The 12,147-nt window shown below is 45.0% G+C and overlaps 1 protein-coding gene across 1 annotated transcript in view; it reads left to right on the top strand.

The window, feature by feature from the left end:
- The first annotated feature begins 1,937 nt into the window (after positions 1 to 1,937).
- Positions 1,938 to 12,147, top strand: part of ANKFY1 (ankyrin repeat and FYVE domain containing 1) — a 31,954-nt gene continuing 21,744 nt past the window's right edge. Inside the window, exons 1-5 of the mRNA XM_042830256.1 lie at positions 1,938 to 2,032; positions 6,306 to 6,498; positions 7,344 to 7,462; positions 9,838 to 9,973; positions 11,743 to 11,866. Coding sequence (XP_042686190.1) covers positions 2,023 to 2,032; positions 6,306 to 6,498; positions 7,344 to 7,462; positions 9,838 to 9,973; positions 11,743 to 11,866 — 582 coding nt within the window. The 5' untranslated portion in view covers positions 1,938 to 2,022. The remainder of the gene's footprint in view (positions 2,033 to 6,305; positions 6,499 to 7,343; positions 7,463 to 9,837; positions 9,974 to 11,742; positions 11,867 to 12,147) is intronic.

Genomic DNA, 12,147 nt, shown 5'->3' with positions numbered 1-12,147 from the left:
CAAACTTCTGATTGATTTGACATACTGTATTTATTCCTGAAATTAAAAAAAAAAAAAAAAAAAAAGCACACCTCTCTTCTGATTGGAACCAGCTTTGGCTCCAGCTGGCCCCTAGCAGAGCATCCTCCTCTAGTTGAGCTGCAGGTGGAAGCTTTTAAAAGCAGAGTAACCCACGACTGACACCAGAACGCGGCTGCTTCATCGTGTAAGAAGCCTTCAGTAGTGATAAGCTCGCTGTGGCTGGACTCCATTTCAGAATACTGTGCAACAAGGGTGTACAAAAAGCTGTAACTGCAGGCTTCTTGAGAGGTGGGCTGGGGGTGGGAGATGAAGGTGATCACCAGTTCCAGACTCACCCTGTGGGACATGAAAAAGGAAAAAAAAAAAGCCCCTGAAATACAATAATACAAGTGAAGGTGAGACTTATTCCTACAGGTGTTTTAGGTGAACCAGGTTCTTAATAATCACATTGATATACTTGGTAACTCAACTGTTTTCAGAAACCTATAGTTATGTTTGGTGTAACTGAATAGCTTCCTCATGGGAACAGACTTGTGCACTGTTTCAGTGCCTTCAGCATCCAGACAGTAGCTGATACTGATTTCCTTTTGAAAGGTTGTCTGAAGCTGTTGGTGGGAAATCGCTTGCCCGCTCTCTGGCTACCCTTTCTCATTTATCAAATATTTGGGACTGCAGAATCCCAGCACTGTGGTGCTGTTCTCTCCCTGAAGAAAGAATTGGGAATGTTACTCTTCTATTGAGTAGCAGTGGCCCTGCTGTCTGTTCTTCCTTTCCCTTTCCTATAATGTATCTATGGAGCTAACACTGACACAAGGTAATTTTATTTTCTTTTTTTACTTTTAGCAAGTTCAGCAGTGTTCTGTGCTTTGTCTTACTGAATGAAACATACGGTTTGTAACTGATGGATCTGTGAACTCCACAAAACAGTTCAACACTTCCATTTTTCTTATTTGCTCTCTAGAAGAGCTGCTGGTTTGTTCCTTGTTGGTCTTCAAACAGCTACATGGAAGACCTGGTCGCTCCACAAAGCTATCGGGTTCTACTTTTTGTGAATTATTTGAATACAAGAGAACGTTTGGCTTACCTAGGATAGTTTGTGATTCCACGCAACCCAGAGATTTCAAAAGATGCAAGTGTTGCTGATGCTCAATAAGTCAGGTAAGATTTTGGTGCCACGCATCCAGCTTGTAGAAGGTTTCTGGCAGGCAGAAAGGAGCCTAGTCAGTATTTCTGAGGTCACTGTCGGCTTTTAGGTTTTGCCCCGTACATAATAGAACTTGATTTTTAATGTCCTTTCCATGCTGTGATTGAGGGGACCCTGCCATGATGCTGAATGATAGCACTAGCAATGTGACTGACTTCAAGGTAAGAAAATGACTGAAGAGACACAGCATGTGCAAGCAGTGCCAAAATACTTGTTGAACAACCACATGAACTGTCATTGTACAGCATTTTCATGTGTTCTGAGATCTTGTGTGTACTCTGTTTTATGTAGCCTGTCATTTCCAAACAGATGCAGGGGCTCAGCACTCAACAGTGGAGTGCAGGAGCACGCGTTGGTTTGTCACCGAGCTGTGAGGAAGGAGATGGGGCGCATTTCACAATGCTGTGCTATATGAAGACACAGATGGGGACTCTCCATCTTGCTTCAGGAGGTGGAACGTGGGTAGGAGGCAGGGCAACTTTTCAGAGGCCGCTAAATCGTGAAAAGATGAGGAAATTACGTGATTGAAAACAATACTGTAGGTACTGTGTTAAAATATATATGTGAAAACCGCTCTCTAGAGCTAAATCGCTGCCGTGTCGGGCAGGCCTGGGGCGGGGCGCTGCTCGCTCCCCTGCCTGAGGGCGGAGCCGCCGCGATAAAGTGGCGCGGGCTGCCGAGAGCGGGCGGCGGCCGAAGCGGGAGGTGCAAGCGCCACTCTCGCGAGAACACCGCGCTCAGCTCGGCTAGGTGGCGCGGGCGGTGGCTCTCGCGAGAGTCGAGGCGCCGGACCCAACATGGCGGAAGGTAAGGGGGGGAGCCCGGGCGAGCGGTCGGGCGGGGCCGCGGTCGCCGAGCGCGGCGGCAGCGCTGCCGGCTGGGTGGCCCTCGGCGCTCGTGGGGGGCCGGGGGCAGCCTCTGTGCGGGGCTGACTGTGCGGTACTCTGCCCGCCGAGGGTGGGGTAGCATTGCATAGGGCGGGCTGCCTGCTTGCCTGCCCCTGAGGTGAATGTGAAATGGCGGGGGGGGGCTGCTACGGTTTGGGAGGGCCTGTGAGGGCCCGTCCGGTGCGGGGCTCTGTGGGGAGGTGCGGCCCTGGGAGCTCGGTGTAGAGAGCCCGGTGCTGCCGGGGCAGGGTTGGGGATCGCCGAGGCGCTGTGCTGCAGATCCTGCACTGCGCTGCTGGGACCCTTCTGGCACGGTTGGGCTGCACCTGCAGGATCCCTGAGCCGCACTTGTGTGGCTTGGAGGCTCGCAGTTATAGCCTTCTAAAACTTAAACGGAGGTGATGTGATTTGCAGTCTGCTCGGATCTCTACAGTGCTGTTCCTGTAAGACAGAAGCTTCCTCTTTTCCTCCCTGGAGGAAATTGAATCGGCAGGCTGTGCTGAAATGGCCTAAATTACAGGCACAGCAGAATCTCTAACTTCCAGCCTTAAAGCACCGCCTTCAGCTCCCGAACTCCAGCTCTTAGGCAGTAATAGAATTTCCAAACCATTTGTTAAAAATTAGCTAGATATGGCACGTTCAGATCTAGTGTGCATCAGCTGAGGAGATGCTGCAGTCAGGCTTGTGTAGTAAATCCTTACAACAACATTTTAACTTCAGCACACACATCGTAGTAATACAGTTCTGTGCTTAGCTGGCCCGCCTCTGATAGGTAGTAAATGTCAAAGATGTCTGTAGGCGATGAAACTTCTGTGCCAGGACACTCAAGGGTCTGGTTCAAGATCCTGTACTGCCAAGCAGTGCTGTGTTTGGAACAAGTCCTGTTTCAGGCATTCGTACACCTCAAAGACTCTTCCCTAATTCAGACAATTCTCTGATCTTTTGGCTGAAGAAAGCATACAACCCCTGAATGAGCCAGTGTGAATGTGGGCAAGAAGCTGGAGTTGAAGCCCTTCCTGCTCAATTCCTCATGAGGCCTGGATGGAGGGTTTTGTTTTGTCCCTTCAGATAAAGTACTCACATTCTTTTTTTTTTAAACAGTTTTGGGTTAATGCTACTATGTGGTCAGCTGAGAAATGAAGGGAGCTTGTCAAATTGTGGCCAGCTGATCAGAAACCAACTGCTTTTTCTTGTGGAGGTGATGTCTCTGCATAAATCCCAAATTAGATTTATCCAAACCTTACAAAGACAAGCATAAAGCTTGCTTTTGTGTCCTTGTAAGAGTCATACCAGAGGATAGTAGGGGACATGCAGGTATGAGATTAATGCTCGAATTTAGAGCAGCTGGAAGTACAGCAGTATTTTTGGAATGGTTGTCACAGTAAAGACACAGTAAAGGGGGCAAAATTGAGGAGGAACAAGGAGCAGTAATGTGAACAGCTGTGAGGAGGAGGGGGCACAGTGGAGCAGTGGATATGAAGGACCTTACTCTAGGGAAGGAGATAATGCATTTTTTCTGTAATATTCCTCTCAAACACAGTTGGAAAGAAGAAAAACTTACCCGTATTGTTCTTGAAGGGCAGGGTGGACAGTGCAGCGGGTTCCACTAGGCCCTCCCTCTAGTTTTGGTACATGCTATCTGCTCCTTCAGTTGCCACTTGCCTCCCTTCTTATCTCTTTGGGTTCAGCTATCACAGTTGTTCTTTAGACTTCCTTGTGCTATGCTGTATGAGAAAAAGGCACTGGTTCCTTGTGAAGTTGTCTTTGAAATTGATAAGGGCCTTACACTTCTGCCAGTTAGTGAGGTGTTAGTGCATCTGCCAGGAATCTGTTAACAATTACTGCTGTTGTTCTCTTGTCCAGCTATCTGTTAACTCTAAGTATCAGGTGTGAGCTGAGGAGTTGCTGTGTGTGCACCAAACCCAGGCATCCTGTTTGTAGGTGTAAGTGGATTCACATTTAGCCAGAGCCCTTCATGCAAGTAAAGCTGTTCCTCAGTGTCTTGATGCAAGGATCTTCATTACTGAACTGTTACTGCACAAATAAGTATGTACATCTATACTTGGATAGATGAATATTCTAGCTTTATGCTGGTGATAATAGATGCTCTGTAAAAGGGCTTGTCAGCCTTGAGAGCCAGTGGTCATTTTACATTGATTGTAAGTGTTCACTTCCCCTGAGATTTGAGGGCTATAAATAGCAAAGCTGGAGTTGTGGTGCCATTAGCTTAGACAGAGGCAACACCTCTGTGTGAGTGTGTGTATAATCAATGAATATAGAGATGTTATAATCATGAGATAAACAAGCAGGTTATTATACCAAAAGGAGAATAGATAGAGTGCCTACCCTTGTCTTGGGCTTGCTGTAGAACTCCAAAGGAAGGATCTCCAGACAAGATCCTTCCCTACTGGTAGTCAGCCCTTAAATGGCTCTAGGAGAGGTGCAGCCAGGCTCCACCCTTCCAGCAGCACAGGTGAATTGCCTTCGCTGTGCTCCCAGGGCTGACTCAGTGCTCAATCAGAGGTTCAGGCCGTGATTCAGCAGTTCCCATACAGTGTGTGGTCCTTTCAGAGTAGCAGTGCAGCATGGGCTCCTTAAATGAACAGTGCACCGGGAAGCTTTAAGGCAGTTCTGCACTGTGCAGCCAGTGAGGTGACATTGGTACACTGAGAGGATTTGAGGAGTTACTTTCTGGTGCTGATTCTTTATTCCCATATTCTCACTCTCATTGTTTGCCTTGAAGATGTAGTTATTATTTAAGGTTACCTATGCTGTGAGGTACAGCAGGCAGCTTCTTGGTCCTGGCTCTGGGTTGGTGTGACACCTGAGAATTTCAGTGTGCCAACAGCACTGCTCCTGCACTAATTTCTGCAGCAGTTCTTTGAGGTATCTTTCAGTGGGGGCTCTCAGCTTGGATCAGATGCTGTTTTCCCTATTGTGGCAGTTGGGTTTGTTTTGTGCCACCCTGGGCAGCTTCCCTGTGAATCACTCAGCAGTTGCTCCAGAGAAATGCCCTGCTAGTTCTGGGAACACTGGAGCTGTGCTGTCTTCAGTAGATGAACAGAGCAGTGCTTCAGGCTCCTTTGAGGGCTGGTGTGCTGTTGCTAGCAGTTCTGGAATTGTAGTGTATTTCAACACAATAAGCATCCCAGAGGAGGTGAGATTGATTAGCTGTTAAAGGAGGAAGCTAAATAAATGGCTTTTCAAGGAAGTACACTGCTGAACTTGCTTAAGTAGTGTTAACTGAAGAGTAAAACAGGGTAAATTACCTCCTGTTTATCCATTAGAGTTTAGTTAAAAGACTTCTGAGGGAGTATTTGCTACAGCAGCCCGCAAGAAGAAAGACTAAATGAGGCTTTCATCTGCAGCTGAGCAGGAGGAGGATGCTCTGCCCGGATGGCTGGAGCACAGCCAAGGCCAGCCATGCTGCTGATCTTTGCACCAGAAGCAGAAAGAAAACACTGGCCATAGAGCTCAGTTCCTCATTGTTTGTAGTAGTGTCTTACATTTAGTAAATATTTGAGGAAAACTTGTTGAACAGTGAATTCCTTTCTAGCAGGGAGGAATCTTGTAATAACTTTCCCAGTGAAAATCATTGGTTACTGTCCAAATTTCTCCTCCCTGCCCCTTGTTGCAGGATTGACTTTGGATGTAGATTTTACTTAGGAATTTGTCTGATTGGTGTGGGTTCTTATGAATGGGTAATAATCAGTGAACCACAGTGACAGCAGTGTGCAGTTTGTGCAGGTAGGTTGGGCACTCTGGGTAGATATGGGACTGTCAGCAACTGCTGCTATGCTCACTGTGCTCAACGCAGCTGCTGTGAAGGCAGTCAGCATCACAGCTGAACTGAGCTAATTGCTAACTGCTGCTGAGAGGCTTTGTCTTCCACTCCTCTGTAAATGACACGGTCGTGGACTTGGATGGCTGTGGAAAGCTTATGTTGGGTAGGATTTGGGAGCTTTGGTTGTGAGTAGCTTTTATCACTGCGTTCTGGTGATTTCTCCCCCCTGCCAAATGTGCCTGAAGCCAGCAATGATCTGAACTGTTCAGTATTGGGGATGTGATGGAAGAGCTTTACTGCAAAGATGCCTGGTAAAATTGTGTGCAGCGCTTATGGGGCGAGTTACACTGAGATGCCAAATGAAAATGTGCAGTGTTTCAGCCTTGAGTAATGCTGTGTGCCTCTGCAGAGGAGGTGGCCAAGCTGGAAAAGCACCTGATGCTTCTCCGCCAGGAGTATGTGAAGCTGCAGAAGAAACTGGCTGATACGGAGAGGAGATGCAATCTTCTGGCTGCCCAGGCTAACCAGGACAACGCCAGCGACACTTTCATCAGCAGACTTCTTGCCATTGTAGCTGAGCTCTATCAGCAGGAGCAGTACAGGTAGGAGACTTCCCTTTGAGGAAGGGGAGATGACTGAAAGGTTTGACTTTCAAGGCACAATAGCATGCTGGTAAAATATGGTGTTTGTTAGGTAGTGTATGTCAGAGTTCGATTGTTTCCTCTTTAAATCTAAAATCCTGGTCAGAAATAAGTAAATATAATGTAAATAGTAGATAAGTGTAGAATAGTAATTGAAAAAGAATGGAAGTCATAAGATAAGCTTTAAGATCTTTGTGCCTTGTACTTCACAGTGGTGTTTTGGTTTAGAAAGTTGTCTGGAAGATGCAGCTATGCAGTCAGAGCATTTAGAAACTAGAGAACTTGAAAATCAAGAGAGCATGTGCTTTCTAGCTGCAAAGGATAATCTGTGGTTAAAGGGGTCAGTGGAAATTAAAGTGTTCTTGACAGCTGCTCTCCTAGGAACTGGGGGTTCTTGGAGTGTGCCTTGTCCACAAGACTGCTGTCAAACTTCATCTCTTCTGTTGCTGGTCTTGCCTGCAACCTTTGGTGCTTAGCTGACTGCACTGCTGTGGACATTGCAACCTAAATATTTAACTGCGGGATTTCTGGCTTTTCCAGTCTACTACAGTACTTCCTTAGTAGTTTACTGTGAAGCAGTTAACCTTTAATGACTCATTCACTGTATTTCTACACAGAAAAAATAAAAATTGGGTTATTTGTCACAATGCTGCATTTAACCAAATGTGTTTTGGTATCTCAAACAAGCTGAACCTAAATGTGCACACAGGGATGGGTGCTATGGAGTTGCTTAATCTGTTCATATCCAAGCATAGGGAAAGCCTGCTTTATCCATGTCTGTGCTTTTTTTTTCCCCCTCTCATCAGTGATCTGAAGATAAAAGTTCGGGACAAGCATATCAGCGCTCACAAATTCGTCTTAGCAGCACGCAGCGATGCTTGGAGTCTGGCCAACCTCGCCTCAACAGAGGAGCTGGATCTGTCAGGTCAGTTACTGCTCAGTGATACGGGATGCTTCAGTTGTCTTTAGGGTGGCTGGTGAAAGAGTCTGCTGGAAAAAAGGTTACCCTTGTACTTTTTGGTTGGGCTACAACTGTCTGCAAGAAGGGGTGTTCAATCGATTGATAATGAAGCTCTGTTGAAACAGGGAGGCAGGCTTGTGAGCTTGATGCTGGTGCTGGTTAAATCATAACTTCCCTTCTTTGTCTTTAATGAACAGGGGTTGAGAATGGTGGCCTGTTTGTCTTTTCTAGAATCAACTAAACGTAATGAAAAGCAAATCTGTATGGAGGAGCTTGACTTCTTCCTTTCTAAAGACAGGGCTTTTTTGAGGTAGTGTGCATAGTTGCTCTGAAGTGTGTAATGGAAACACCTTGCTTCTTGTTAACAGTGTGTGTGGAGGAAATGAGTACCAGTTTTCATCTCTTGCAGAAGTGATGTGCTTTGGTGTTTTGATACCTTTACAAGATAGGCTGAGAGAAATGACATGTTCTGAAAGACTGTCTTGTACAAGATGTTTTAATTCTACTGTTGCTGTTTCTTGCACATTCTTATACTGAGCAGAGTTTCTGCAGGTTGGGCCTTTTGACAGATTTTCTGCAGTATAGAGGAGTTTTGCACAATTCATTTGTGAGCAGTAAAATGGGTATGAAGTTAGGCAGGTTTGCAGGCTTGCATGTTGAATACCAAGCATTGGCTTCACTGTGCTAAATCTTACCCTGAGTCCTAAACGCTGACAAACTGGAAAGAAGCAAGTCACAGCAAGCCAGCTTGTGAGACAGCTTGTGGCAGGCTTTGCTGAAAAAGGATTTCAGGATCTTTCTGCAGCTGCAATAGAACAGAGGCCAAGAAGTCTTTAAATTGAGTGATTTACTCCCAGAGAGCTGTATGCTGCTGGTGGCTTTGTTGCAAGTCTTTAAATGGCAGTCATTGCATTTCTAGCTCTGTGTTCTCACTGATCTGAGAACCTCAAATGTAGTTGTGTGGTTTTGCATGTTTAGCAATGCAGACACTTCCTATAACAGAATCATACTTAATACTATTGACTACATAGAACAAATAAGAAACAAGAAAACTTTGGTACGGAGCACAGGGATTTGGTTATCAAGTAGTTGGAACAAGCTACAAACAGTTCCTCAAAAACTGTGTCAGGTTTTCTAAAGAAATCCTTTCTAAAAGAACTGTCAAGATGGCTTAAATCCTGATTTCCAAATACAGGCAGCGTGTAAAACTCAGTGCTTTCAGACTTCTTCTGTTTGTTCTGCAGACTACAAGAGCTAAGCATACATTCTCCTGTTGGGAGGGAGAATATGTACCCTTTTCTCTGCCAAGGCAGAGCTGATATTACAGTTCAAGTAGACTTCCCTGGTTATTTCAGGTTAGGCCAGAGGTGCTTGCCTTGCTGAAACTCCTTGTTCCTTAGGAGATGCTCTGTGTGCTGTGTCTGGTGCTCTGCTGACCAGCTGGTGCAGCTGTGTAAAGGTGTTTTAGGATGGGTCTTTCAGTGCCTCAAATGTGTTCATCTTCTATTTAAAAGAAAAATACAAAACGAAAAAACAACTGTTGAAGGGGCTAATGTTGCTTTTCTAAATGATGGGGTTTCTGTGGTTGGTTTTGGTGTTCTGGTTTTTTTGCAGTTGATCTGATCTCTTGTTACATAGAAATCCTCATCTATGTATCCTTGGAATCAATTGCTGCAGTATTTCTGAGCTTCTGGCTGTTGGGTTTGCATCTGTGTTTCTTTTTTCCAGGGAAAAGAGGTTTTTGCTGTGTTTAAGAACACACAGACTTGGAATCAGTATTTAGAAACTCCTGAAGTCTAACCAGTTTGTTAAATTAGCTTCCCCCTGTCTTAGAAACTTACTTCTACATCACTATTATTATTATTACTATTATATTTCTATTATCTTAGTAATAGTATGTAAGCAACTGTATTGAAGTGCAGCAGTCCATAATACAGACAGCTATAAAACAAGGGGGAGGATTCTTACAGTGAAAAGGGGATTTGGGCGTGGAAATGTCAGTGTGGATTTGTCCCTCTGAAGTCTTTGCTCCTCTATGGCCATTTCTCATCCCTCCACGTGATGTTCATACAGCAGATACTGGGAGATGCTGCAGGGAGCCCTGTAGCCTTCGCAGTGTTCCAATGGAAGAAGGATTTTCCTGCTTGGTGCCAGCATTAGCTTTAACTTCCATCCAGTTTTGTCTCTTTGTTCTGACATTGTAGCAAGCTAAAGCAGTACAATTTCAACGAGACTTTTTTCCAGGTAGCTGTGACTTTAACAGTCAGAGGAATCAAAACTGCTTGAACAGGTGATTGTTCTTTAACTATTTTATTAATCCCTGTTGCTCCCTGCACCAGATGCTGACCCAGAGGTAACCATGGCAATGCTGCGCTGGATCTACACAGATGAACTTGAGCTAAGAGAAGATGATATCTTTTTGACAGAGCTCATGAAACTAGCTAATAAATTTCAGCTCCAGCTGCTTAGGGAAAGGTGAGTCTTGGTAAATGCAGTCATTATCCTTGAACTCTTTATCTTTGTTTGAGTAGGAATAGGTTGACAGCTGCTAGCAGTTGGATACAGCTTTGGTTTCTTTCGAAGACTTGAGGTTTTCAGTAATGCAGCATGACATTCAGGTGATCACAGGAAAAGGAGCTTTGTGCTATCGTTACACTGTAGCTGTTTCTCCTCAGGGCTCTAATGTTTACTTTCCAGTTCTTCTTCCAGCCAAACTAATAACCCTAATTTGGCAATGAGAGAAAGTGGAGAGCAGCATGTTAATAACAAGCTCTGGAGTGCTGTAAGAGAAGAAATATTGAAATGCTAGGAAGAATCAATGACAGGTAGTGTGCAATATGAAGCAGAATGGCTTGGGTTGAAAGGGGGGCCTCAAAGTTCATCCATTTCTAGCCCCCTGCTCTGGGCAGGGTTGCCAACCACTAAATCAGGCACCAGATCAGATTGCACAGAGCCCCATCCAGCCTGGCCTTCAGCACCTCCAAGGATGGGGCACCCACAGCTCTGAGCAGCAGTGCCAGTGCCTCACTGCCCTCTGAGTGAATAATTTCCCCTAACATGTAAACTGCATCTCCACTCTTTTAGTTTAAAGCCATTTCACCTTGTCCTATCACTCTCAAACCATGTGAAGAGTTGCTCTCCCTCCTGTTTATAAACTCTGTTCTGGAAGGTTGCAGTGAGGTCTCTCCAGAGCCTTTTCTTCTCCAGATTGAGCAAGCCCAACTCCCTCAATCTTTCTTCTTAAGCGAGGTGCTCCAGCCTCTGATCATCTCTGTGGCACTCCAACAGTGCCTCAGTATTCTTTGGTTGATTTATATAATTCTAGAAGGGGGTGGCTTGCTGTCTTGAAAGCATGAGAGTGCTCTTACCCACTGGGTTAGTGAAAAGGCTGAGTGTATGAAATGAAACCTCCTTGGGTTTTGTGCAACCTGAAGCTTTGAATTCGGTTAAAGATGAAGACAATGATAATCTTTTGTCCAGGAGGTGGCTGAGGCTGCAGCAGTGCTTAGCATTCTTGCTGACATTTAATTGTCTCTCCGTGAAGCAAACTAAATTGGTATAAGTGCTTTTAACAAGTGTTTGACATCTGTTGGGTCAATGCTAAGAATGTCTTCAGGCTTTAGTACCTAAGTAGTTCTCAGCTGTTGCCTTGTCGCAGTTGTGTGGTGACAGGGAGAAAGCTGCAGTACAGTATGCTACTGGTAATTTGTAAATGTATTTGAAAACATCTATCAATACTTCCCTTCAGGTGCAGCCTAGATTGGAATCATTAGAATACTTACCTTACAGGTCAGTTTGAGGTACTCAAGTTCTCTTCCTACAAACTCAGCTACTGCCTTCAAACTGTGAAGATAATCTGATGGATCTACTATTAAACCTCATCCATTCACCAAACAAATAGTTGTATTTGGCAGGCCAGTTTCTACCTTCAGTGCAAGAGCTGCTTGTGTGATGCTGTAGTACTTAGGAAGTAGGGAAGGTGTTCAGGAAGCTCAGCTTGTTCAATTGGGAGAACTGTGCTATTTTTCTTCACTGTCAGGTTCCTCCACTGTATTGTTATGGGAACTCAGCTTAGACAGGCTGCTTCCTAAATAAGAACCTACTCTTCAGGAGCTGTCTTACAGAGCTTATGGTTAAAGTATGTTTATGCCAGGCGTTCTACTGACATCCAAGAGAAGAGTATCTAGAGCCTCGTAACAGCTTGAGGGGCTGCTTACTGAATGGCTTTTTTTCCATTTTGACAGATGTGAAAAAGGAGTCATGTCACTAGTTAATGTCAGGAACTGCATTCGTTTCTACCAGACTGCTGAGGAGCTGAATGCTAGCACTCTTCTGAATTATTGTGCAGAAATAATTGCTAGTCACTGGGTAAGTACTGATAGAAGGAAGCAAGAGGAAAAATATTGATAAGTGTAGAAATGTAAGCTGTGGAACTTTACTGTCTAACCTCAGGAATGTATCTTTGTATGCTACCATTCAAGCACCTCAGTTGGGATGGGGATTTCATGGATTTCTGGTACCTTTTGGTGACCAAGGCATCTGTTATCCTGAGCTTGATATGCTTTGCAAGGCAGTGTTGTTACATGTGAGTCGTTTGATGCAGGAATAACTTTTCCCTTCCTCCTCTTTTTCAGTTACCTTTATTCCAT

The sequence above is a fragment of the Centrocercus urophasianus genome, unplaced genomic scaffold (assembly GCF_019232065.1).
Source record: "Centrocercus urophasianus isolate 14NV4802_14NV808 unplaced genomic scaffold, USGS_Curo_1.0 seq_33, whole genome shotgun sequence".
NCBI classification, from domain to species: Eukaryota; Metazoa; Chordata; class Aves; order Galliformes; family Phasianidae; genus Centrocercus; species Centrocercus urophasianus.
The sequence above is the reverse complement of the archived record's forward strand: the minus strand, read 5'-3'. Positions and strand labels throughout refer to the sequence as shown.